The sequence below is a fragment of the Hemicordylus capensis genome, chromosome 2 (assembly GCF_027244095.1).
Source record: "Hemicordylus capensis ecotype Gifberg chromosome 2, rHemCap1.1.pri, whole genome shotgun sequence".
NCBI lineage: Eukaryota > Metazoa > Chordata > Lepidosauria > Squamata > Cordylidae > Hemicordylus > Hemicordylus capensis.
The window spans coordinates 392,993,483-393,019,467 of NC_069658.1; the positions used below are offsets into that span (position 1 = coordinate 392,993,483).

At 44.8% G+C, this 25,985-nt stretch overlaps 1 protein-coding gene across 1 annotated transcript in view; it reads left to right on the plus strand.

Moving 5' to 3' along the window:
• UNC13D (unc-13 homolog D) overlaps positions 1 to 17,399 on the plus strand; it is a 60,086-nt gene extending 42,687 nt beyond the window's left edge. Inside the window, exons 23-33 of the mRNA XM_053299903.1 lie at positions 1,883 to 1,981; positions 2,197 to 2,403; positions 3,592 to 3,660; positions 5,131 to 5,210; positions 6,705 to 6,810; positions 6,904 to 6,975; positions 7,262 to 7,345; positions 7,599 to 7,719; positions 13,704 to 13,827; positions 14,295 to 14,500; positions 16,127 to 17,399. Coding sequence (XP_053155878.1) covers positions 1,883 to 1,981; positions 2,197 to 2,403; positions 3,592 to 3,660; positions 5,131 to 5,210; positions 6,705 to 6,810; positions 6,904 to 6,975; positions 7,262 to 7,345; positions 7,599 to 7,719; positions 13,704 to 13,827; positions 14,295 to 14,500; positions 16,127 to 16,233 — 1,275 coding nt within the window. The 3' untranslated portion in view covers positions 16,234 to 17,399. The remainder of the gene's footprint in view (positions 1 to 1,882; positions 1,982 to 2,196; positions 2,404 to 3,591; positions 3,661 to 5,130; positions 5,211 to 6,704; positions 6,811 to 6,903; positions 6,976 to 7,261; positions 7,346 to 7,598; positions 7,720 to 13,703; positions 13,828 to 14,294; positions 14,501 to 16,126) is intronic.
• The last annotated feature ends 8,586 nt before the right edge of the window (positions 17,400 to 25,985 follow it).

Here is a 25,985-nt window from a genome sequence, read left to right on the forward strand (position 1 = left end):
TCACACAGATAATGGTGAACCTATAGTCAACAAAGGCAAAATGTTAAACAGAAGGCCTTTAATTATTTAAGGAATCTGCTTTGCAAAGAACAACAAAAAGTCATTGCTTTGCCCTTCCCATGTTCTCTCCTCTGAGGTGTGATACTTAAGAACCAATGGTTAATATGCATTTCTTCCTATGAAAAGAATGACCTCCCAGTAACTGTAGAAACATTCCAGTCATGTGATCCTCAATATTCTCTTTCTCCCTCTCCATTCACCTCTGATTCAATTACACAGATATTTTAAAACAATAGCAACACAGAGAAGTTGTGGGCATCTCAGGCAACTATTTGCATGGCCTTATGGAAGAGTAGATTTGCCTGTTCACATTCAATGCAGAGGAGAAAGGTGGCCACTGTGACGACAGCAGACTCCCACTCATGGAGAGTTTCAAATAGGAATAGGTTCATTACTTGGCAGTTGGGGTTAAACAGCTCAAGTGACTAGGAAGACATGTAAAGAGCAATCTGTAAATATTGTAGTTTAATCTGTAAGTAAATATTCGTGTGCCAGTGTTGCTATATGCGGATGATGCAGTGAAATTTAAATATCTTGGTATACATTTTCAATATAATCAACTGGAAATCTCAAAGATTGTATTCTCTATCTCCATTGCACATAAAACCCTCAATGCTCTTTTGCAATTTTACTTCTCGAAAGGAGGCCAGTATATACCTATGGCTCTCCAGGTTTTTCGAGCAAAGATTGTAGCTCAATTATTTTATGGGGTTCCACTCTGGATTCAGGGAGTAACGTCTGAGATGGAAAGGGTTCAATCAATTTTCCGTAGGGGTATTTTTGGGGTACCCAGATGTTTACCTTATTCAGTGCTATGTTTAGAGTAATAGTAAGATCCCTTACTATTTCCTCTAAAGCATGGGAACTTACCTTTATTAAATGGATCAAACTTTGCTTGGAATATCAGGAGCCCTCCTACTTTTGGTTCTTAGGGAGGGACTCTTTCCCTAGCCCTTGGCTGTCATACACCAACAATAAAATTCTGCAAATGAGTCGGTCTCCTTCTGAAATTCTACTTATGGGAATTGAGAAGGCAAAGGATATACTCTTACATCTCCATGACATTGAGCATCAGAATCTTGTGTCTTGGGGAGAAAGGACCTGTTCTGCTCTATTTTTTGGGATCATGCCCCCTTTGGGGAATAGAGGTGCTAGTTATCTAGCTTCCCTACACTTTTTAAAGTTTAGGATAGCATTTACTAGGGTCCATATGAATGTACTGTCCCTCAGCCCTTTTGGAAAAAAGATTTGATAAGAGATTGCCAGACTCTGGCTTATGCCTCTGTGGTGCAGGCCTCTTTGAAACAGTTTTGCATGTGTTGTTATATTGCTCTCTTTACTGTGACACCAGGAAAGAATTTATATCCCCTTTGTTAGAGCAAGTTCCAGGAAGAGCCGACCCCTTTTACTTGAACTTCTGCCTTGAGGACCAAATTAATGAGGTCACTAAAGTGGTGGCGACAATTCTTTTATGTTGCTATTAGATCAAGATCTTGTTTAAGGTCTAATTTATAGGAGCTTACTATTTTATCCTGTTTTATTATGTTAACTATGTATAATATTTTAATGTTTTTTAATGTCTTTTGTATGGCCTATGGCTGTAATAAAATTGATTGATTGACTGTAAGTAAAGTAAGATGTGACTATCTTTTGTGAGTAATGCTTTTGTGAAACATCTGCAGCAAATTCCCTAGAAACATGCAGTGAAGCTTGCCTGTGATCTAGATTGATGTAGTGAAAGTCTTCACTCCTCACAAAGTGTATTATTCTCTTAGTGCCTCCTTTTTTACTCCTTTTTTCTTTTCAATTTTTGGCTTCTTAGGACATGTGTAAGATTGCACAGATATACTGCCGGTTGATCAAGACACGGGCAGAGGAATTGTCATCAAAGCAATATGAGGAGGGAGAAGCAGCAAATCGGGTAAGTGAGGGGCCAGGATTTGGACCAGGGTCCATACAAGAATTCAAGGAATCATCGTGACTGTTGTACAAGTTGGCTTGGGATGTGGAACTGGCTTCCACGCCAGGAAGTAGTAGAAGGTCTGTCAACTCAACCTTTTGGAAATATGGAATGCTCTGCCATTCATTTCAGAAGGGCTTTTCATATGTAGGTATGTGTTGATTTCCCCTCCCCAGCTCTGCGTTGTGGTGAACAACATTGAGCAGCTCCGCATGATGATCCTGAAACTGCCATCCCAACTGGACTGGGCACATCTGGAGCATAAGACCGGAGGTGTCATTGCATCCGAACAGATCCAGCACACGCTGCACCATCAGCTTCAGACTGCCATCACTTTCCTCAACAATGAGATTCGGGGCGTCGTGCAGACCCTGGCAGCCAAAGTAACTGAGCATTCCCTCTTCACTTCACCCTGCCGTAAAAGATCCAGAAGTGACATGATTGGAGAAAGCAAAATGTAGCCAAGCAGATCATTTACTTTGGTGTAGTAAAGGAGATCACCTTCATGTCAGTGATCTGTAATTGTGGCTCCCCATAAGGCAAATTAAAAAAAATTATTGTAAATTGTCCAGAGCCATAGGTTTTGGGCGGTATACAAGTATGCTAAATAAAAATAACTAAATGTGCCTTTGCAGGGTCAGCTACAGATTTGAGAGATCCTATGGCAAGATATATGTTCCCTCCTTGATGCAGCAGCTTGCTTGCCTTGCCCCTCCGGAGAGAGGCAGGTGGCAGCAGCTGCTGTGTGGTGCCCCAGTACTGATTGTGAACAAGGGAGCAAGTGGTGATTGTGGCAAGGTACAGCTGCCGCCGCCGCTGCCTGCCTTTCCCTATGGGCAGTAATGGGCCCAGTGCTCACTGCCACCTGCAGGAGGCACATGAGCAGGCAAATGGCTGAAGTTGCTGCTTTTTGTTCCCATTTCTGCACATTCACCTGAGTGAGCAGGCAAGAGGACTAGCAGCAGGGGGTCAGTGCTGACTGGTGAGTTCTCCTGGGACCTGGGAGCCTTAGCAACAGCTGGAGTAGATCAATCCCACACCTCTGATTTTAAATTTGTGTTATGGGACAGTTTAGCATAATTCAGCTACACCTGGGTGCAGAGTGTTTAAGTTCACCTTGTGTTTAAGTACAAGGTACACACAGAGTTCTGCTGACCAAGGTTCTAAATCAGAGAGAGCGGGAGAGAGCGAGAGCCTCTGCACGTCCAGCACTCGCCTTTGCAGACAAGCTTTGATGACATGAGCGCCCAGGGGACTGGCCAGCATGTCAACATGGCTCTCTGGCACAGGTCCACTTTGCTGCCCTCCACAGTTCAGCTAAATGGGGTTTAAAGCACCAAGAGGTTTCGAGAGCTCATCAGTGTGAATTGGGAATTCCCTGGTTTAAATTTCAGGTCAGACTAATTAAGCAAATATATGATGTAAGCAAACTAACGATATTCCTACAGTCTACAAGCAGAGTTTGGAATACTGTGGTAGCACACCGCACCAGATTGTTGTAAGGATTACTAAGACAATGTATCTAAACTGCTTTGAACTCTTCGTATTAAGCACTGTGTTGTGTTTGGCAGTTGGATGCTGGAATTACCAGGCATATCCAGGAGTTGTCAGCCTGCAGTGACTCCAAGGACCCAGAGGATGTGAGTCTTTTTGAAATGGCAAAACTTCTCTTCTTTTAGGCAATGTTGTGTTTAACACAGGGTACTGCCTATCTAATCTTAAGTGGCGCAGTGGGGAAATGTCTGACTAAAAAGCAGGTTGCCGGTTCAAATCCCCGCTGGTACTATACTGGGCAGCAGCGATACAGGAAGACACTGAAAGGCATCATCTCATACTGCGCGGGAGGAGGCAGTATATAAACCCCTCCTGTATTCTGCCAAAGAAAACCACAGGGCTCTGTGGGTGCCAGGAGTCGAAATCGACTTGATGGCACACTTTGCCTTTACTGCCTATCTATCTTGCTCCTTCAACATCCCATTGCTAGTTTATAGTGATTCAAAGGAACTTATAATACTTTCTGCAATGGATTTGACTTGGAACAATATGATAGATGCATGGGGAAGTAGCACAAGAAGGTGATATGTAACACTGGTAACCATAAAGCAAGCTGGTGGCTAGAGTAAGATCTGAATTTTCTGGAATTAATGTGGGTATCTGGAATTAATGTGGGTATTTCCCCAAAAGTCAGTAGCACATAATCATACCAGTAATGCTCTTTTTGTCCCATAATTATTTTTATTAAACTAAATTGACCTTGAGAACATCTCTGTAGAGCTCATCCTGTTCATATAAAATTACTTTTATCTTTTTAGGATTTGTTGGCAAATTTTTAAAAATCCATTTCTTGTGTGGTCTATCAAACCTGTTGATTAATTCTACACAAGGCATACTTCATTGCGTCTATTCCTCTGCTCACTTTATATGGTGGTGTCCCCTGCAGTGCTGCAATTTGATGTGGATCATGAACAGGACGTACCCAACATGTATGCCTTATCCACCCCCAGCACAGTACATCCAGTGACTGTTGCTGGTATCTATCTCATGTTTCTTTTTAGATTGTGAGCTCTTTGGGGACAAGACTCTATCTTATTTATTATTTCTCTGTGTAAACCGCCCTGAGCCATTTTTGGAAGGGCAGTATAGAAATAGGAAAAATAAAAATAAATGTCTTCCCCCTTCCCAGGCTGTGTGGAGAGGGAGTTTGGCAATCAATTGCTGCAGAGTTCAGATTGTGTGGGCTTCTGGGAGTTGATTTTCAGTGGTACACTCTCACGTGAAGGCCATCAGAAGTGTGCATCCTATCATTGTTCCACATTGTGGGCTGTCATTTTGCCAATCCTTTCTCCATGTGCCAGCCCATATGCACAGAGGATATGCCTGTCAGCCCTGTTTATTCTATGTGGTAGTGATGCTGCTGTGCATGTATACTGGCCAAAAGACAGGCTAAAAGTCTTTTAAATGTTACACTGGCCATGTGCAGCACTTGCAGAAGTGGGCACTTTACAGACCACCATGTGGAAGCTGCTGAGATATTCAAGCCCCATAATGATGTGAATTGGTTAGAAAACACCCTCCTTCCTCATGTTGTGTTCTCTGGCCTTTTTCTCCAGTGCATCACCCCTCTAATGCGGTTCTTGGAGTGTGAGCTCCAGTACCTGAATGAAAACTTGGTCCAGGAGAACTTTAACAGGTGAGCCAGAAAGCACTGGAAGTATCATTTCTTTGACTAAGTAAAGTCTAAAAGGAAGCCACAGGAGGACAATGGACTCTGCAGAAGCTGTGTCTGGTGGGGGAGGCAATTCTAGTAGCGCTCATAGGCAAGTAGCTAAGGTACCCCATCATACAAGGCTGAGGGCAATATTGATGCTGCAGTAGGTAGAGGAAATCACTTCCCCCGCTCCCCCAGGAAGACCAGCTTGGTTTACATGCTTCTGCTATCAGAGAATGGCAAAGACTGAAGGAAAGAAAGATGGAGAGCCTGATGCTCCTGAGAGCTGAGTGGGGGCCATCCAACAATTAAAGCAGCAGGGACACAGAACAGCTGGAGAATCTGGTTGCCCTGGAGTCAGTGTGAAGCATACTTGTGGGAAGAGCAGCAGCTCGTTGGTACCTAAAGGCTAGGGGTCCCTGAGGTATACAGCAGCAAGGGAGATCCAGAGCTTCATTTCTAAAATGAGAGGAAATGATCCAGGAATGAGTCCCTTGCTACTGGAAGCCAGTGTTCCAAATGATGGGTAGAAGTCCTCCCCGGCTTCAGTGCTTGTCTTTGCAGACAAGTGTTGAACCCAGGGCCAGCAGGGGGCATGGCTATGGGCTGTGTCAGTGCTGGGTGTGAGGCAGGCAGGGCTAGCCAGTGCACTTCGGTTGCCCATGTATCTGGGTACCCTACATCAGTGGTAGATGACAGATATTCTACCGACATTTCCTTCTTTTATTTCTACATTGTGGACCTTTGAAAACAGAGAATGATGGAGGAGCTGAAAAAGGCAAAATAAAATAGGCAAGATGCATGAGAAGACCTCCATTAGGTATAGGAGTTTCAATAGCTTCTATGAAACGGGCTGAGTTGTGAACCACTTTTGAGAACCATTTATTTGAAAAGCAGCATACACATCTTTTAAGTAAAATGCCAAAGCTCTATCTGTGTCCTTTGATTATTAGCGTGGCAATCCCATACCAGGCTAAACATTTTGCAAACTGGCTTCTGGAACTGATCAATCTGTGGACTCGGGGTCAAACTACATGTGACATTTAAAAGTGTAATTAGCCCTGATCAGCTTAGTTTTTCTTTGGTTAATAGCAGCTTCTGAATTATCCTGATCCTAAACGAAACCATGGCTATGGCAGGTGCCAAGGTTAAAGCCCCCCTCACCTTTCCACTCGGATCCCCATCTGTAGGCACCCTGATCCTGTTGCTACTAACTAAAGAAAAGACTAACTAAACTAAAATTAACTAAAGGGAAGACGAAAAACTCGACTAAAGATGACCTTTCTGGTACACAAGTTCTATCCCCACTAGAATCCAGTTAAAGCCAAGGAACAGGGTAACTGGTTACCTGTACTGGGTTTTTTCCTCATCGATTCCAAGTTCTCACAGAATTTGCCGGCATCTGTTTTGACCTTTTTTAAGAATGTGCTCTCTGTGGCATTCCAACCCCCTAATTTTTCATTCTCCCCCAAACAGCCTCCTGGAACTGCTGTGGAATCACACCCTGAACATGCTGGAGGGGGCTGCCAAACAGCAAGCTGGCAACGTGAGGTACTTCCAGAAACTGCGAGTCGCTCTCCAGGTACTTCTGAGGATGAAATAGGAAGAAGGGAGAGCTTGGTTTTGGTTGTGCCTCAGCAGTGGATCACTGCATTGCCTTCTCTTCTCCTTATAGAGCCTGGAGCTTTGTTTTCATGCCGAGGGCTGTGGACTTCCAAATGACACCCTTCACACTGCAGCATTTACAGTAAGATGCCATGGCCTCTGTTGCCTGGGCAAATAGTCTGGTGCCAGAAGTCATCAGAATGAGTTGCTGTGGGGAGGGCATTCCATCTCAGGGCACGATGACTGAGAAGACCCTCTTTCCAGCCACCATCCTCTTACCATTAGTTGTGGGGCGGGGTGGGGGGGCACGTACCCAGGGCAGGCCTTGGATAAGAACCAAGGGTTCAAGCAGGCTCATGTGAGGGGCGGGGGCAAGCAGCCCTTCAAGTATATAACAGCATTTCTTCTCATCTCCAATCTTCTCTTAGGCTCTGGAGAAAAAGCTGGAGCTCTGCTCCTCCACCAGCAGAAAACTTATCCAAAAGTACTTCAGTGTCCGAATTGAGCAGCAGGTGAGAGTTTTGTTGGTCTGACTTCTTTTTATGGAAGGCAAGCACCGCCTGTTCTTTCTTTCTGCCTCTTGCTGCTTCTTTTCTTGCACTCATTTGCTGATAAGGCCATGGTGTGGATGGGATGCTGCTTCAAAGGCTGTTTTATATCACGGAGTGTAGGGCAGCCAGGATTATTTGGGCTGTCAGGTTGGGAGTATTTAAAATGCATTTAAGATTTCCCTTGACTGTTTTTCTGTTTGTTCTTATGCCATAGACCAAGGCTAGCCCTGAAAAGTACGGGGCTGTAACCATTAAAGCCCTTTACCGCCATTCAGAACAGAAGCTGCGCATTGATGTGCTCAATGCTGTCAACCTCATCCCCCTGGACTCAAATGGTGAGAGAGCCTGTGTGACCGGCCAACTTGTGGGTGTCACCATATCTCATTTCCTGTCTGAATGTATATGCATGAATTGTTCCTTACTGTTAACTCCTAGGTTTGGCACTTCTGGTCCAGCTTCATTCTGGCTTATATTTATTATATTTTTTATTATTCTCTTTTATTATTATTTTACACAGTCAGACAGGTGTTATTGACTGGTTTGTTTTATCCAGACATCGAGTCCTTCCCAAGGACTCTGGGATGCCAGAATTTTATTGTCAATGTTGTTGCTGTTGTTATAGATATCGTCGCAGAATATAGGCTGTTCCCAGTAAAGCTGCTTTTTGTAATTGGCTGATGGTGATTTCTGTGGCCCCTGTGGTGTTGAGGTGCTCTTCAAGGTCTCTTGGAACTGCACCCAGGGCGCCAATTACCACTGGGATTATTTGGGTCTTTTTCTGCCACAGCCTTTCAATTTCCATTTGTAGATCTTTGTATTATTATTATAATATATGATTTATATTTGACTAGCAGGTTGCAGATGTTTTGTGGTCTTGGGTGTGGCTGCACCATGACAGCAGGAGCAAGCTGTAAACTATGTCTAGAGAGTTGGATTCCCCCCCCCCCCTGAACTGAGGCCACTGTAGAAATGAGATTAGCTCATTAGCTAGTGCTGTGTCATCAGCATAGTGGCTAACAGGCTGTGCTGTGAATCCGGATCTTCCTGGTTTGAGCCTTGTCTTTGCCATGAACTCACTAAGTGGCCTTAAGCACGTTTCTCCCTTTCAGCCTCAGGCTCCCCAGTGGCCGGGGCGTAGTAATCCTTTATCTTACATTTGAAAGTGCAGTATAAATATGAAACATTTTTATTAATAGAAGGGCAGAGGAAAAGAGGATTTGGCTATTTCTAGCGGATGTCTCTGGAGGAGTGTTTTTTCTGTTCCACAAGGAATGCCCACTCTTTCTAGTCTACCCTAGAGATGATAAGAAACTCCCCTCCATTCTCTCCATCAAAATTCTCAGCCAACAAAAATGGGAGAGGCAATCTAAGGGCACAGCATCAATGGTAAAGGGAAAACACCTGCTGCTGTAGTAACCAAATATTAGTAAGCTGCCTCCCTCAAAATTTTATAAGAATGTCTCAGATTTTTCACCTGTCTCTGGAAATGTCTGTTTACTTTCCCCCTTCTTAAACTACCAAACATGGCTGAACTTGCTCCTAGAAATGTGGGAAGAATCTAGGTACTGTATCTTTGCAGTTGGTCAGCTTCTGTTGCATGGCAGTGGAGACTGGAAAAGATCACAAACTAGCAGAATACCTACCTGTTAGTATGATGGACAATTTGTGCATTTGTGTGGCAAGGACTGCTACATTGCTAGTGTGTGGTATTGTTCTGTGCACAGATACACTATGTACCTTCCCCTGCAGGATTTGTCTAAGTGAGGAATGAAGAACTAACCCATTGTGTCCTTTCACTGCAGTGCAGTGTTTTAGTTTTCCTTCAAGAATGAATTGTGAACTGCCCAGAGATTTGCATATGGGGCGATATAGAAATGTGCCAAATAAATAAATAAAATAGAATGGCAACAATTCACTTATATGGGAGAAAGGGAAGGAAAATACTCAAAGTGAAGGGCTGAATCAGCTCCCTGCCTCTAGTGACCCCAGCCATTGAGAACTGTTTATATCGGCAGACCCTCCACTTCATCTGCATAGCCCCTCCTGGTTCCTGTTTCTTGGATGCACTTAAGTATAGAACTAGCTTCCATTCTGCAGATCAGCAGTTTTCTTTATGATAGCCTTGAGGGAGAGTGCAATCCATACTGCATTCTGGTATCTGGCTGTGCTCCCTTTCCTAATTTGAGTGTGCACTCAAAAATCTGTAACCTCATTAAAGAGAGCCGCTTTGGCATGATTAACCCAGCAAGTCTTTTGCCCGTGGTGTCATTGTACAAATTCAGTATTGATTCACACACACACACACACACACACACACACACACACACACACACACACACCCGCCCCCAAGTCTTTATTTTTCTGAGTTCTCTGGTTCCTGATTGTGTGTTTCATCTGGCTGGTTTTATCTTATTTTTGTAGTAGTATTGTTGGGTTGAGTGACTGTAAAGGTAGTGTGTAGTTTAGACTTAAAAATACATACATACATACCAGGACCACAATTGCACATAGATGCAGGAAGTAGACAAAGATTTGCTCTGAGATGAGACAAATAAAATGTCACAAGTACTGAATACTTTCTGGACATGAAGGTTACTTTCATATAGAGATCATTTTGTACAAACTTGCATGAGTTTGCACAAGAATCTGTATGGGGAGCTATACCTAGCAGTTCTTATGCTAATTCATCCCACATTTTTCTGTCCACGCCAGGGGTGGAATATTGGGAGATATTGCAGGTGTTTTCTTTAAAAAAAATTAGATGTTGCATATATCTGATTTAGAATGCTTCCAGCTTACCAAACCTTTACAACTTGCCCCCAATGCTTCTGCTGAGACTCCCATAGAAACTGGAATGGAAGAAACAATGTCTGAATGTAATTTTGGGTGTCTCTTTGCTCTCTTAAATCACTTCTCGAAAATCACGCTGAATACCCTCTTGCCCAGTCATCTGAAATGACTTGGCTGCAATCCTATGCATGCTTTCCTGGGAGTAAGTCCCATTGAACTTAGTGGAAATTACTTTTGAGTAAGCATACATCTAGCCTGCTGTTGCAAGCACAATTTCCTCATTTTTATTTTGTGATACTATATTGTTCTTCTTGTGCTTTTTTAATTGCTGAGGATGAGGGTGGGGTAACTGATAAAGTGAAAATGCTGCTTATATATACTATAATAGCTATATATTATGTTTATAGCTGGTTTGTTTATTGTCTGAATTGAAGGAAAAGCATGTGCATGGACGCTCTGATGGTCTTGTGAGCCATTAGACCATCCAAATATCAGGCACATATAGTAGATGTGGGCTGTGTGTGTGTGTGTGTGTATGCACACTTTGGAGAATACAGAGTGCGATTTTTGGCCATTTGATTTTGATTTTTGGCCACTTAATTTGATTTTTGGCCATTTAAATTGCTGTGATCTCCACAATATCAGAGAAATAAGACCTATTTCAGAAAATACTCCTTTGATGTAGTTTTGAGTTCAGCATTGGTTGCAACACTGAATAAAGAGCAGCAGCAGCAACAATCATTTGGAGGGAGGGAGACTGAGAGAGGAGGAGGAGGCTTCATTTTCTAAAGGCTAAAGAGCACAGTTGCTGGAAAACATCAATAAAATAAATAAAAGGGGCCAAAAGAACATAACATTGGCCAACTGGCCTGTGTTTTAAAAGGACCAAGTGAGAACCAGAAGGGAAGTGTGCTCAGGTCTGGAAATGAGTGTGCATGCAGGGGTGTGCCCTTGGGAGCCCACACTCCCATACATTGCCACCTATGGGGGAACTACTTTACAGCATGCATTATGGCTATACCCTTTTCTCATTGGGGCAAAAATTCCCCCTTCTGTGATCAAGTATGGGGGGGGGGGAAGTAGTAATGAATCTTGGAGATCCAGCTCCAGATGGCATCAACCTTTTGCACAAGTAACCCTAGTGACCATTAGGGGCCTTTGGAGCAGAGATAAGATAGCAATTCATGAGCTGGAGAAGATATGATGAAGACTACGCTGAGACATTTGCACCAGTTGTGAAACACACTTCCATCAGCACACTACTCGGCATAACAGCAGCCACAAAGATACATGCTGCCCACTTGGATGTAAAGACTGCCTTCCTACATGGAGAAATTGAGAAAGACACCACCAGGCTTTGAAGAACCTGGAAAAGATAGGCTTGTGTGTAAACTTCAAAAGAGCATATGTGGCTTAAAGCATGCTACTAGAGCATGGAATGAAAAGCTAAACCAACTGCTGCTCAAGGAGGGGTTCACACAAGAACAAGCTGATCCCTGCCTTTACTCAAGATTCAGAGACAATAGATGGACTTACATCCTGACTTCTGTTGATGACTTGATTATTTCATATGAGGAAAAGCAAGACAGTCACGAGGTTGTACAGTATCTGAACAAGGAAACAGAGGTGAAGGAACTCAGAAGCATCTTCTACTATCTTGGCATTCAAACAGAAAGAGAAGGGGATGGGACATTCCTTCTCAACCAGAAGCAGAAAATAAAGGATCTTCTAGAATGCCTGGGACTGACAGATGCCAATGAAGTCAGTACACCAATGGATACAAATTTCCTGAAGCAAGATGGAGATAGTGAACCTTTACCAACCAACAACAAATACAGAAGAGCAATTGGCAAGCTTCTTTATATAACCACAGTGAAAAGGCCAGATATTGCTGTAGCAGTGGGAATCCTATGCAGAAAAGTAAGTGTACCAAACAAGAATGACTGGACTACAATCAAAAGACTCAGGAGATACCTGAAGGGTACCACACACGACACACTAGAGATTTCAGCAAGCAGAAAACCCAGACTAGTAGGATACATGGACACAGATTGGGCTGAAAACAAAGCTGATCGCAAGTCCACCAGTGGACACCTGTTTTTCTATGGACATGGAGCCATATGTTGGACTAGCTGGAAGCAGTCACTTGTGCTCTCAGCCATAGAAGCAGAGTACATATCAGCCACTGAAGTGTGCAAGGAAGGACATACAAGCTGCTGCTGGATTTTGGGATTGAAGAACCAAAGTCTACCGAGATGTTTGAAGACAACCAAAGTTGTATTCAGCTCACATTTATGGAGAATGTCAAGTCTCAAACAAAGCACATTGACACAAAGCACCATTATGTTCGAGATGCACAAGAGAAGGGGCTAGTCAAGTTGAGGTACTGCCCAACTGAAGAGATGATAGCCGATGGACTGACCAAGCCACTACCAAGAGATTGGTTCCAGATGCTTCATGAGAAGATGGGAGTCGTGAACCGGTGCAACAGGCAATGAGAAGGGATGTTGAAGATAAGCTTCAGATGGCATTGACCTTTTGCACAAGTAACCCTAATGACCACTAGGGGCATTGGGAATAGATATACCGTAGATGGTTAGGGTCTCCTTCTCTTTCCTGTTTATCTCTACCTCTATGACCCCCTCTATGGATAGAATGTACTCAGGAACTTCCTGAGAGTGACTTCCTCCTCTTTCTTCCCAGAATGCTTCTAGCTCTCTCGCTCTCTCTGAGCACCATGTTTCTAAAAGTCTCTCTCTGAGCACCATGTAGCCAGTGGTTAGATATAGGTCTTTCCTATCATCATGGACTTCTGAATATAGTAGATTAGTTTAACCTTACATGATGCTTATAATTTACAAGCTGTTGCCCTTGAGACTGTTAACTTCTGCTGTAATGGGAGTGAGTTAGCTCCTGCAATACTCTGTTATATAAGTAATTACCCCCCAACAATGAAAAGCACAGCTGTTTGGCAGATGGATTGTATTAGGCAGTTATAAGATGTGCAAAATCACCCATGAGCTCTCCAGAAGAGGCTGCTGCTTCTGCTGCTTTATCTGAGTGCTGTTGAATCTCTCTGTAGGTAGACCTGAGCTTTATACCCTTGAGTCCTTGGGAAATCAGCACAAACAAAACAGTCTGGATTCAATAATTATGGTGGGTAATTAGCAATTTTCAGTAAAACGGAGTTAAGGAAAGCAGATGACCTGCTGCAATTAAAATGTGAGCCTGGGCCTAGGAGCTTGATGTTTAACTCTCAGCTGTCCGCAGGCTTCGAACAAGTTGCTGGCTCTTGACCTCAGTTCACAACCTATAAAAAGGAAGCAACACACTTCTGCAATGGGGTTGACAAGATAAGGAATCTTTAAAATGCTTTAGTAACCTTGGAGATTGTATTCTAGTTTTTCGTTCTCACATCAGGGACTAAGTGAAGGCTCCTGATCTCTGGAGGTCTGTTAAGAGGCCATGGGCAGACTCACAGCTTGGCATGACCACGGTCTTGTTTCTTCCACTCTCTCATCTGCCACAGGTTCAAGTGACCCTTTCATTCAACTGACCCTGGAGCCCCGGCATGAATTCCCCGAGGTCATGGCACGGACAACTCAGTGCATAAAGAACAACCTCCACCCTCTCTTTGACGAAGTCTTTGAATTGTATGTATGAGCAGCTGCTTCTCATTCCTGCCTTGCATTGCTCCCTCCTGGCACACACCTATCATCAGCTAGTTAGAGCGGTCCACCCTCTTCCATGGGTTGGTACAGTTCAGGGATCATAGCTGTAGCATATAGGATCATAGGAAGTCAGACCATTGGTCCATTTTGCTCAGTATTGTTTACACTGACTGGCAGCGAGTGGCTCACCAAGGATTCAGGCAGGAGTCTTGCCCAGCCCCATCTGTAGATGCTTGGAATTGAATCTAGGACCTTCTGCATGCAAAGCAGATGCTCTACCACTGAGCTACAGCCCCATCCCTGTAGGAATGCTCTCCCCACAGGCTTGACTCTTTTAATTAAGTACCTTTTGCATGTGCTGGATGGGGCTTTGTCTTAACTATTCCATCTCTCTCTCTCTCTCTCTCTCTCTCTCTCTCTCTCTCTCTCTCTCTCTTTTTCTCACACAGTTTGGTCCCTCCAGATAAATGCCGACAAGATGGGGTATGTCTGTTGCTCACCGTGTTTGATTATGACACCTTAGGGGCCAATGACCTAGAGGGAGAAGCCTTCTTCCCTCTCTGCAAGGTGCTGGGGTTGAATGAGGAAGAGGAAGCAACCAATCCATCCAGAGTGCCACAAAACCGTTTACCCTTGACTCATCCTGGAACCACAGGTAATTTCTTCTTTTATACATTCCCAACCTCCTCATCCTCATAATCCCCGCTCTCTTCTGGCATGAAGCCCATGGCCATGTTCCCCAAGGACTCTACAGCATCGATATTATAGGTGGAAAACAGTGATTGAAACATGTTAGTTCCATAGCAAATGCCACTGTATATCATGTCAGAGGTGTGATTTGGATGTCAAGGCAGGGGTGGGAGGGAAAGGATAATAATGAATTAAATTCACATGAACGTAGTGAATTGGTACTATTATGATGGTACTAATTAATATGGTACTAATTTATAAAGATTATTTACAAAGATTCAAGCCACTGTAGCTGGTGTATTTTCTGTATATTTTCTCCACTCTCCAAGCAAAGTGTGTTTGGTGGGGTGGAATGGAATGTCTGCAGGAATTTGTTGTCTCTTACCCTGTCTTCCAAGGATGATGAATACAAAGGTCTACTGGCCTGTCACCCATATTTTGATCCCTTCCATTGGGGCGGAGCAGTCATTACTCCTTGAGCTATTACCCCTTCCCAGCAATGGTAATTAACTAATCCTATTCAAAAGGGAGTTTTCACAATCAGTTTCCTAATTTGGGTAGGTTTCAATTAGGATGTTGTGGAACATAAGCCTGATTGAAATTACTTGTGTGGAAACAGGAGTGTGCCTCTTCTTTTCACATATATGCCAAATGCACAGCCATGGGGAGGTACGGCCAGCATGCAAGCAACCCCTTTACCACCACCACCCCATTTTAATGTACATGTTGTGGAGCACACTTCTGAATAGGAGAGCAAAGGCCTGACTTTGCTGAAGTAGTTGGGACTAACTGTAGCCATTGTAAACGTGGGCCATATTTTCCCAAAGTGGATCGGGGCAATGCAAAGATCTGAAATTGCAGTTGCTGTGCCTATTTACCACTTTACTTCTGCCCTCTCCCCTTCCTATAGTCACTAATGCTAATCTGTACCCATTGGGGTATTGGATTCCTCCCGGATTCGCCAGAAGCTCAATGGGACAGGCTAGCCATTGGGTGTCATTAGAAAGCCCTGGCTCCCAATCCCAAATGCTCAGAAGTGCAAGATGGGCAGTAACAATAACCCTCTATCCACTCCTCCTTTTGAGATTTCCTCCTCCTGTTGCATGAAAAGCGGCTTCCATAGCAACCGCATAGTCACCGCAAGGAGTTGCAAGAGGTATTTGGGGCTAGAAGATGGGAACAACTGCGTTTGTTTTCTGTAGTACCCACAACTTCAACATTTCTACTAGTTGGGTTTTCACGTAACGTTGTTTCCCCTGAATGGACAGGAGTTTTCCATTGCATAACCCTGCACTTCTGCTTAGGAGGCAGGCTTTCCCCCAGCATAATTGAAGAAGCATGCAAGAAAAAGCTTTTGGGGGGAAATCCTTTCTTTTGGCTTGGTGGAAAAAAGTCCAAGCAGCCCATCCACTTTTGTGATGCCTGGACACCTTACACCAACACAGAGCTCCTCCACAGATAATAGGGAAGTAAGCAATGGGTTTTTTTTAAAAAAAGGGGGGGGAAATGTATAGGCAGGCAGTATTATGTTTAACACCTTGCAGCAGTTCTGCCCCTTGTTGAAAGTGCCATCTCTTCCTTTCTACCTCAGGCAATGAAATCCTGAAGCTGCTGGAAACCAGAAAGGGAGACAAGGAAGCACAAGCCTTTGTGAAGCTACGCAGACAACGGGCCAAGCAGTCCCAGGAGCTGGAGTGACAGCCACCAAGCAAGGGGTGTTAAAGCAGGACTGAGCCGACGAGGGAGCTGAAGAGCAGTGGTACGCAAGGTCTCCCAGTTGTGTTCCAAATAACGTTTGGTCTGTTTCCAGCTGACAGACAACAGGAAAGGTTTCCCTGCACCCCACCTCCATCACCCTTGGTTTACAGGAGGGATTTAAAAAAATGGAAACATGGCAACTTCTGCGGTTGCTACTGCACACACGAATCAAAGTGTGAGCAAATACATGCGTGCAGACAGTACATGCATATGGGCATGTATGTCAACACAAACTACCTGGAGTGGAAAAAGCTTGTTTGACTGGTGAATATGTCCTTTGCGGACTTCCTGCAGGAAATTCTTCATTCTGCTCTCCAGATGGCATGGAATGCCAGGATGCCCAAAGGAGGCACAAGGAGTTTTTGGTGGGGGGAACAAAACAGAACTGTGATCTGGCCTCTCATCTCTGCTGCAGGGACTGAATAAGCATCATTGACATGGAAGGAAATTAAATGGAAGAGCTGCAGACAATGTGCCTTAATGGATCCCATGCCCATCTACCTCTAGGGCAGAATTTTGATCACCACACAAATTGCTGGGTAGTGGGAACTCTTGGGATTTAAACGCCAATGGAAGATTTAATTAAAAAAAATATAAATCCATCTCCTAACAGTGCTGCTGTGGTTTTTTTTTACATTGTGAACTGTGCTTGGTTCCAATTTGACCCCCAATAGCCTGTTTAGACCACAGACTGCGTATTATAACATCAGAACTTCTATAGCCTCTGAAATTTCCTCTCTATTTATGCAGCATGAAGAACTAGGAGGTGGCATGGATCCAAGAGCAACTTGGTCTCCCAATTAAGGGAGGCAAGTATCCCTCGCAGTATTCGATTTCCCAAAAGTCTAAGTATCATTTTCCCACTCAGCCTTGTGTTGCTTCTTCCCGTGATGGCACGCATGGTAAAAGGTATGTGCCTGTTCTTGTCAGCCAAGCTTCTAATTCTTGGGAGAGATGAGGATAGGGAGGCTACCTGCCTGTAAGGATAACAAGCACTACACCTGTGGTTCAACTGGGCCTTGTTATCTGGGGACAGGAAAGGTACGAGCAGAAGATATGCAATTGATCTGTTTTCTTTAAAAAGGGAAGTACAGCTGTGGTGTGCTGCTGGCTTTTGTCATCTAACCCAGAGCATTCTGGGCAATTTCAGCAAGTAAATTGGCTTTTCAGTTGGCTTCCCTTTTTGCTGAGAGGAATTACTTTCCTGCATGTAAACAGAACTACTAAGACTAGATGAGACCAAAGCAAGCTATTTCTGCCACTTTAGCAGCTAAAGGTTAAGGCCTGAGAAACAGTCCAGACACCGTGCTGGGGAGTGAAGGCTCATTGCAATCAAAAGCATTTCCTGTTTTATAAGTGTATAATAAATGGGGATCTTATGGGCTGGATGAGTGAAGATGCCTTTTTTTCAAGCATCTTAAATGTATAGCACTTTACAGCCTCTTACTGCTCCCTCTTCACAGGGAAGGGTAGAAACCAGAGGGCATGCTTTATACAGAATACAGCCCTTAGGCCATCTTATCTATATACCCCGCTCCCTTTGAGCATTCATACTACATTTATGGCATATTGCATGTATTTTTCCCTCTGGGTGCTATCCAATATTTAAGCTAGAATATTATGCTCTAACTACCCAAACATGAATGCAGCACAAGGACATCCAGCATTCAGTGACATGTAAGGGGCAGAGGGAGAATCTGCTTCTGCAAAGACATAGTCTACACACGCTACAAATGAAACACAGCTAGAGTGGAAACCTTGGTGGGAGGAGATGCAGCACATTCATTTTGCATAGATTCTAGGCAGCAGCACCAGGGGCATAGCAAGGTTGGAGTGGGCCTAGAGACAAGATTTTAAAATGGCCCTCTGCTCACTAAAGCTCAGCTCATGAAGTAAAGAAATCTTAAATAAGGCTGAATAGTGGTAACAAAAAGCATAGTAAGGTAGGTTTGTTTGTGTGTGTGTGTGTGTAATTATTTTTTTAAAGGTTTTGTAAATTGTGGACGATGCAAGTCATTTAATGGTACTAGAGAAAGACATGCTGTTCTGGTAGCTCCAGGTCTTAACACTCACATCAGTTTTGGAGGATGAATACAACTGAAGGAAGCCCGGGGGAGTGCGCGGGTGGGGGAGTCAGTCATGTGACTTGCCTCTGGGGGGCTCCCCAAGGCAGTTGGCCCCCAGACAACTGTCTCCCCTTGCCCTATTATAGTTATGCCCCCTGAACAGCACATTGCAATCTGTCAGTACACTACCTCGTACTATCTGCTGCTTGCTGGGTTTTGTACATGATGGACCTTGCCTCACTGAATCAAAAGGAAGTTCTTTTGCTCTTCAGCAAGGGTACAACATAGGCTCACAAAAACAGAATAGTTTTGCCTGAAGAGATCCTCGGCCCCATCCTCTGCAGAGTAAAGAGCCCCTATGCCCATGGAAATAAAATGGTTTAGGAGTGCCTAACTCTACATAGGATTGCAGCCCTTGAGATGTATTCCTGCTTTGTAAATTTCACACACATTAGTAGACCATAGGCATTCTAGAAATAAAGGGGTGGGGTGGGGGGAAATCACACAAGATTGAGGACAGCCATACTGTTCTATGGAGTGGTTGCAAGATCAACCAGTTGAACTGATTTCCCTTTCAGTTCCCTCATCTCTTGCACTGCTCTGTTGTATGAATTAGGACACCAAGCATAAACTGTAGGCTTTATACTGAACATGCTTGTTCATTACTAGGTGATTTGCATGTGTAAAAGAGCTACTTCAGGGCCTACGTTCATATCTGCTCTCATTACAATTACGTCAATTCACCTATTTGACAGTGTGTAATCAAGTCATGTACGTGCCTGTGTGAACCACACAGATGATGATGTAGCTTTCTGGAATAAGGTGACCGCCCCTTAAAATCTGAAATTGCAGGTGATGGGTGGGCCCTACATTTAAAATAAAAGGGGCATCTGCCAACCCAACCTTTAGCAGTTGCACTCTATGCAAGGCGGATGCTGTTCTACCCACATAATAGGCCACACGTCCCTACCCTGGTAACTGTGGAGAGCAAAAGCAAGAATCCACTGAACAAGAGGATAGCATCACACCGACTGAAGCCCAGTTCACACCCCGTCCTGTAAATACGGCATTTGTTGCTTTCCATATTATAATTTATACATTGTTTTAAAAGTCTAGTTATGAAGGCATAGAGTTCAGAAAGACTGTGTGTGTGTGAGTGTGTGTGAGAGAGAGAGAGAGAGAGAGAGCGCGAGAGAGAGAGAGAGCGCACGTACTTTCTCTTTTCATGGGACACTCTGCAGCACATCACATCGTCTTCTTTCATCTGAGGGGAGAGAAGAGCCCAAGGCACACTCTCTTCCCTTGGACACTCTTCTGCCTCCCTCTAGGAATCCCCGTAACCTTCCTGGCACTGGAGCCCTGATTGGAATCCTGCAGGTGTGGTGCCCTTCAGGGTGTGGTGCCCCCCCACCCCCAATTTCAGCCCACCCTCTGAAGCGCCTTATCTCAAGAAAGTGCCCTGGTGCTTTTACATCTAAGCATCACAGGCAATAGAGACAGGCCTAACCCTTAACAATGGCTATTACTCATGATAGCTACATATTACCTCCAGGTTCAGTAGTATCTACAAGTTGCTTACGTGTAACTTTGGTAGTTCTAGTGGTCATCTGTCCTTTTACAGTAATGGGCTTTGCACATGCACAGAGATCTTGTCGGAACCTGCTTTGGGTGGGTGGGAACCCCGCCCCCAGCCACTATATATGACTGCACCACTCCTCATCCCTTCCGTCACGGAGTCTGCCTTCAGCAGATCCCAGCGGGGAGCACTGGAGGACATATAAAAGGACATATGACCACTAGAAGAACCAAAGTTACAGGTAAGCAACCTGTAGGTCTAAGTCTCCCCTTTTATACCAATGGGCACAAAACAAGCTGCCACCCATGGAGGAGGGAATCGCGATCTGAATAATCCAGAGACACAGGCAAATCTGAACAAATTTTATTTGGATAGGCAAACAATTCAGCTGAAAATAGACTGCAGAACAGTTGTGCCAAATACAGTGTCCCTGCGGGACCTGGCATCAATAGCATAGTTCTTCATGAACGAGTGAGGTGATGCCCACATAGCGACCTGACAGATAACTTCCAATGGAACCAAACAGACAAAGGCAACAGGTGCCACCATAGTTCTAGTCGAGTGAGCCCTGACAGTCTCAGGCAACTGCTTTCCAGCCAACGTAACAGAGTTCAATCGTGGAGACTATCCAACGGGATAATGATTGTGCTGAAACCTGTAGACCCTTCTGAGGACTTCATATGAGACAAACAATGAAGGAGTCTTCCTCCATGGAGCAAATCTTTGAACATAGAAGGTTAAGGCCGAGGTAATGGACACCAAAAAGGCCACCTTCCAGGTAAGTAGGCGAGGATCAATGGAGGCCAGTGGCTCGAAGAGTGGACGCCACCAAATCCCAAGCTGGCGCCATGACTGGATCATCAGGCATGGTATGCAAAAGTCCTTTCAAAAACTGCTTCACCAACGGGTGCTTAAACCAAGAAACTCCTGGTCCAGAAGAGTGTGCTACAATAGTAATGGATCCCTGAGGCCCAATATGGGATGTAAACCGGTGTATTTAGGTTGGTGACCAGCTTTACCGCATTCCTCCTGAGGGAGGATACCTCCTCTTCTAGAGCAGGGTTTGATGGTGTAGTCACTACCCTGGATGGAGGAGGCAAACTTGGGCAAACTCCAAAGCGTATCCTGTGCGTACAATGGTAAGGACCCACTGGTCCATTGTCACTTTGTCCCAGGCCTCTGCAAAGGGGGCCAGACGAGTCCAAAAGTTCCACCTGTCATTGTTTCTTCTGAAAGTGGATAGTTGCTGCTTCTGGAAGTTGGGCTTATTCCCTGAAAACCCAGGCTTATAGTGGGGCTGGAACCTGTTAGTGCAAAAGGAACGCTCTGAGGTTGAGGGTGTGGAGTCCACTTCGATTGTTTCTGTGGTCCACTTGTATTAGAAGGGTAGGGAATAGACTTTGCTGTGCTTCTCAATGGCAATGGCAGCACCAGTACCACATCCTCTGTGCCTTCCAATGGCTGAAAGTGATCACGGTGGCAGATCTGCAGGTTCTGCAATGGTGAACAGGAATGAGGTCTACTTTGGACATGGGAGGGGCTAGAGTGATTATAGATCTCTCTATCCCCACACCTTCTGTCATATGAGCCCTCATTGTAATGTGGTTCATGGTGATGCCTGTCCACATCCAAGCAATAAGCATGAGAGTCATGCCTGGAGCTAAGCTCTTCACTCTGCCAGTCCCGGCGAAAGGGGGAATCATGTTCAGTGGAATACATAGAGCATTTAGGCAAAGTCTTGGTATTTGCCATCATACCAGTGAGCATATTTGTCCTGCTTATTGTGGTCCCATTATCTGTCAGTAGTCTCCCAGCATGAGTGAAACTGGCCAACACCTTCAAGAGGGGGAGAATGCCTACTAGGGAACAAAGTCACATTGGCATCTGGCACTAGGGATGTGCACGAACCGGTTCAGGGGCCTTTCTATGGGCCTCTGAACTGGTTTGAACCTTGGCCGGCTAGAAGGTTCAACGGTGGGGTGGGGATGGCTTTAAGGGCGGGGGAGGATGCACTTACCGCACCCCCCAGCCGCAATTCCCTAAAAACCTGTCAGGGTGGCAGCGTACCTCCCTGCTGCCCCATTCTGACGTTTACTGGATGTAACTGGAAGTACTAGCTGCAAATGCACATATGACGCTGGCGCATGTCAGGTGCATGCCCATGACGTGTGCAATGCGCGCAGTTGCACCTAGTACTTCCAGTTACATCCGGTAAACATTGGAGCGGGGCAGCAGGAAGGTACGATGCCGCACTGATGGAATCGCATGCCAGAGGAGGAAACGCAGCGGGGTAGTGGTAAGTGCAATCCTCCCTCCCGGTTCCATGCACACCACTGTCTGGCACATAAGTGTCATATTGGCAATAGTCCTGATCATAGTCCTTTTCATGTCCAGGAGAGACATCCCATGTCCCTCTGTACGGGGAGAACTGGTCAACTGACAAAACTACAGGAGGTGACGAGAACACATCCTTAGGTACTACCAACCCGATTCAGGGACCGGGTGTGTGTGTGCACAACAGGTTGAGTCCCGTTACAGGAATCCTTTTGGGGCTTTTTCTTAGCCAGTTCTCCCAAAGGAGCCTGTTGCAAGGGCTTCTTTTTCTTGGGGAGGGGGCAGATCCTGTTCCACAGGCAGAGGTGAGGTTTGCACCCCCCCTTTTTTTAGGGACTGCTGGGACAGATGCACCCTGCACCAACCTTGAAGGGGGCGGGGTTGGTAAAAGCAGTTATGTCGAAGAGTGAGCTCCTCGCTACCCATCGATTCAGCTACTCCTGAAGGCAGTACCGTGAGTGGTACCAAAGCCACACTTTGTGGTGGAAGGATTGGAGGAGCGATTTTCAGGGAGCGCCTCTGAGCAAAAGCCTCTGATAGCTGGAGGGCTAGTTCCCACAGGGCTGTGCAAAAGCGAGAAGCCCTATTTTGGTGAGCCTGTTTAGTCAGTCTTTGGCAGGTCTCGACTATGTGGGACTCCCCCAAACAAAGCAGACACTCAGTATGAGTGTTGGGAGAGGAGATCTTTGATCTGCAAGCTATACACTTTTTGAAGTTAGTCATGCCCAGCATAGAAAGTGCGGGCTGGCCAGTTCCGTCCTGTCCCGGAGCGGAGCATGATCTGATAAAGGGGAGGGGAAAAGACAGAGGGAAACAAAAAACAGAAAGAAAAATCACAACTGCTCGAGGAAAATAAAACAAGAGGGAAAGGAGTAAGTAAAACCTCAGAAGGAGAACAAATAGGAAATAACTTTTCTTCAACTATCTGTAGAGCCAGCAAGTCCACGATGTGCTTGGAAGGCGGACAACAAAGACTGAAGGGATGAGGAGTGCTGCAGTCACAGATAGTGGCTGGGGGCGAGGTTCCCGCTAAAAGCAGGAGATTGAGCTTGGTAGGTTCCGACAGGGTCTTTGCGCAAGCATTGTGCAGGCAAAGCCCATTGGTGTAAAAGGACAGGGACCACGTCAAAGAAACCTCTGAATATCAGTTGCTGGAAGCAGAGGATAGAGTTGCTTGTGGACTTCTTGGAGGCATCTGATTGACCAACAGGATAATGGCCTTGATTGACCTTTAGAAGAGCCCTAGTACAGTGTCTTTACCAACTGGATTAAAAATAGCCTTAGATATCCTCCTACTTTGGTGAGCCTGGTGGGTGTATTGTCAGATGGAGACTCAACAGCTATGCACTGCGAAGTAGAAGCAATTACAATACCTGCTGTCATTCCCTTATGGAGACAAGACATGGAGAGCACATTAGTGTGAGAAGTTGATTTCCATATATGTAATGATCATGCCATGTGTTGGTTGTACAAATACCTTCTCTGTAGCAATTCTGTGTTGGAGCACGTGAAAGGTACAACTTCTTTAAGGATTCCTTCCTCCACTGTGTGAGGAGGTCTTCATTCCCAGCCCAACCGAGACCCAGCTGAGTCTCTCTTGGCAACTCTTTTTGCTGCCTCTAGAGGCGCCAGTCAGGATGGGAAGTCCTGTTCTAAATCAATATTACAGCAAGCAACTTGCCCACTACCACTGTCAAGTAGGATGCCCGCCTCTTCACCCCTTCATGCTCTCTTCAAACTGCTGTTCCACAGGTCTTACTCACTGATGCAGAGGAAAGTTGGAGTACCCACTCAATCATCCACTATTTATTCACATTTGGGGGCTATGCTCAACCAGTCAAAAGTGAACTGCCAGGGGCGTATCCTGATGCACATACCTCACTCCTGTATAGTCTAACACAGGTAGAGTAACACATGCACAACCTGAAAAAAACCTAAGCAACGGGGGCGTGCATCTCAACTGAGTTGTCACTCTACAATGGCCCACATGATGCACAGCATTATGGAGCCATAATTTTGAAGCCTGGGGATGCTGTGGACTTCTAAGCAAGTCCCAAAGCTGATCAGAAGCAGCAGATGAGGAAGCAGTGTTTCCACGGGTTTCCCCAGGATTGCGAACACAGAAACCTGCAGAAATGCTGCTTCTGCAAGAGCCTTGGGGGCACAGTGTTCCATCTATAATGCTGCACATCATGTGGGCCAATGAGAATGTAAATAGAAACAACAAGGTCGTCTGCTAGGTGCAGTTTGTGTGAACACAACTTGGATCATTAACTTGTTTTGTTGTTCTACTGGCTGACCTGACAATAATTTACCACAGGAACAGGAGTTAAGGGGGAGGTGAAAATAATCAAGTCAGTAAGAGAGTAAAGGAGACTGGAGAAACTCACCACAGAAACAGAATTACAACACCACCACAATGTGAACAAATGGCAAACACAAATTTAGTTGGGAAAAAGAATGTGCACCATTCAAGAGAAAATTAGTTAAATTTAAGTTCCATGAAAATCTATGTTACAAGTTAATTTGACTAGTTTCAGTGTGGGTCTTCAGTTAGTCACAACTACCTTAAGACTCATTTAAGCTAATTAGAATTTGACTTAGGGCCAAACACTTAGATGTGACACCAGAGATGTATGAATGTATCTCCTCCAATTGTCTTTTTTGTTGACTAAAAAGCAATTCTGGGAACAAGACAATGGTGCAGGGGATTATGGAGTTAACTCTTTCTCCCCATGCCACAGTCCCCACCCAAATCAGCCCTGCCTTAGAGCTACCATTAATCATGGAGTGAAAAATGTACAAGCACAATTCAGGAGCCTTTCCAGACTGCCAACTTTAGTGCGAGAGGAAGTGGTCTAACATCGGATGACTTAAGACGAAAGTAGTCAAAGTGGGAAGACACAGTAAAGGTGGGACCGTTCATATTCCTATATCCTATGAAGTTTGACTACAGTTCCTTAGGTTTTTTTCCCAAGCAGGGAATGTTCATACTGCATATTTTCCATGCCATCCTCCTGGTCCATATTTGGCCAATGGGGCTGCAGAGAAGGCAGGTGCCCTGGGCTGGCCATGGAGCTCTGAAACCAGGCACAGTTGTACCATAGGAAAGCATGACTCTGTGTATTAAATCTGAAGCTGATTGGTCAATTGATTTATTTCTAATAATTTTTTTTAGACAGGGAGGGTATTTCACTTTTTTGGGTTTTTTAATTTCCCCTTTGATCTTGCACAAGACTGCATCAGCTAGCAGGTGGCAACCTTGTGCAAGATCAATGGGGAAATTTTAAAAAGTAAAGCACCCTCCATTTCAGAAAAAGTATTTAAAATCAAGTAATTGAATGATTGGCTTCAAATTTAGTACATAAGAGCTCCATGGCCAGCCCTTCTCAACCTATGAGTTTCCTCCTAATTTTCCATTGACCTCTATGTTAAAAAACTGAGAGCTGGCTAGAGAGACCCACAGTAATTTTTTTAAAAAATAAGTCAAGTTTTTCAGAATTTTTGAAATTAAAGGGAGGGGGGAAATAGAAACAAATGAACGTAAGTTGACTCTAGGGCACAGAAAACAAATCTGCCCAGAATGCTATCATATCAGCAGACACCTGGCAAAGCCACACCTCCATTTCATCTTGATCCACTTTATCTGTGGAGTCTCTCTCCATACATCAGAATCATGCTCCACAGAATGACGGGATATCCCAGGAAAATGTTTT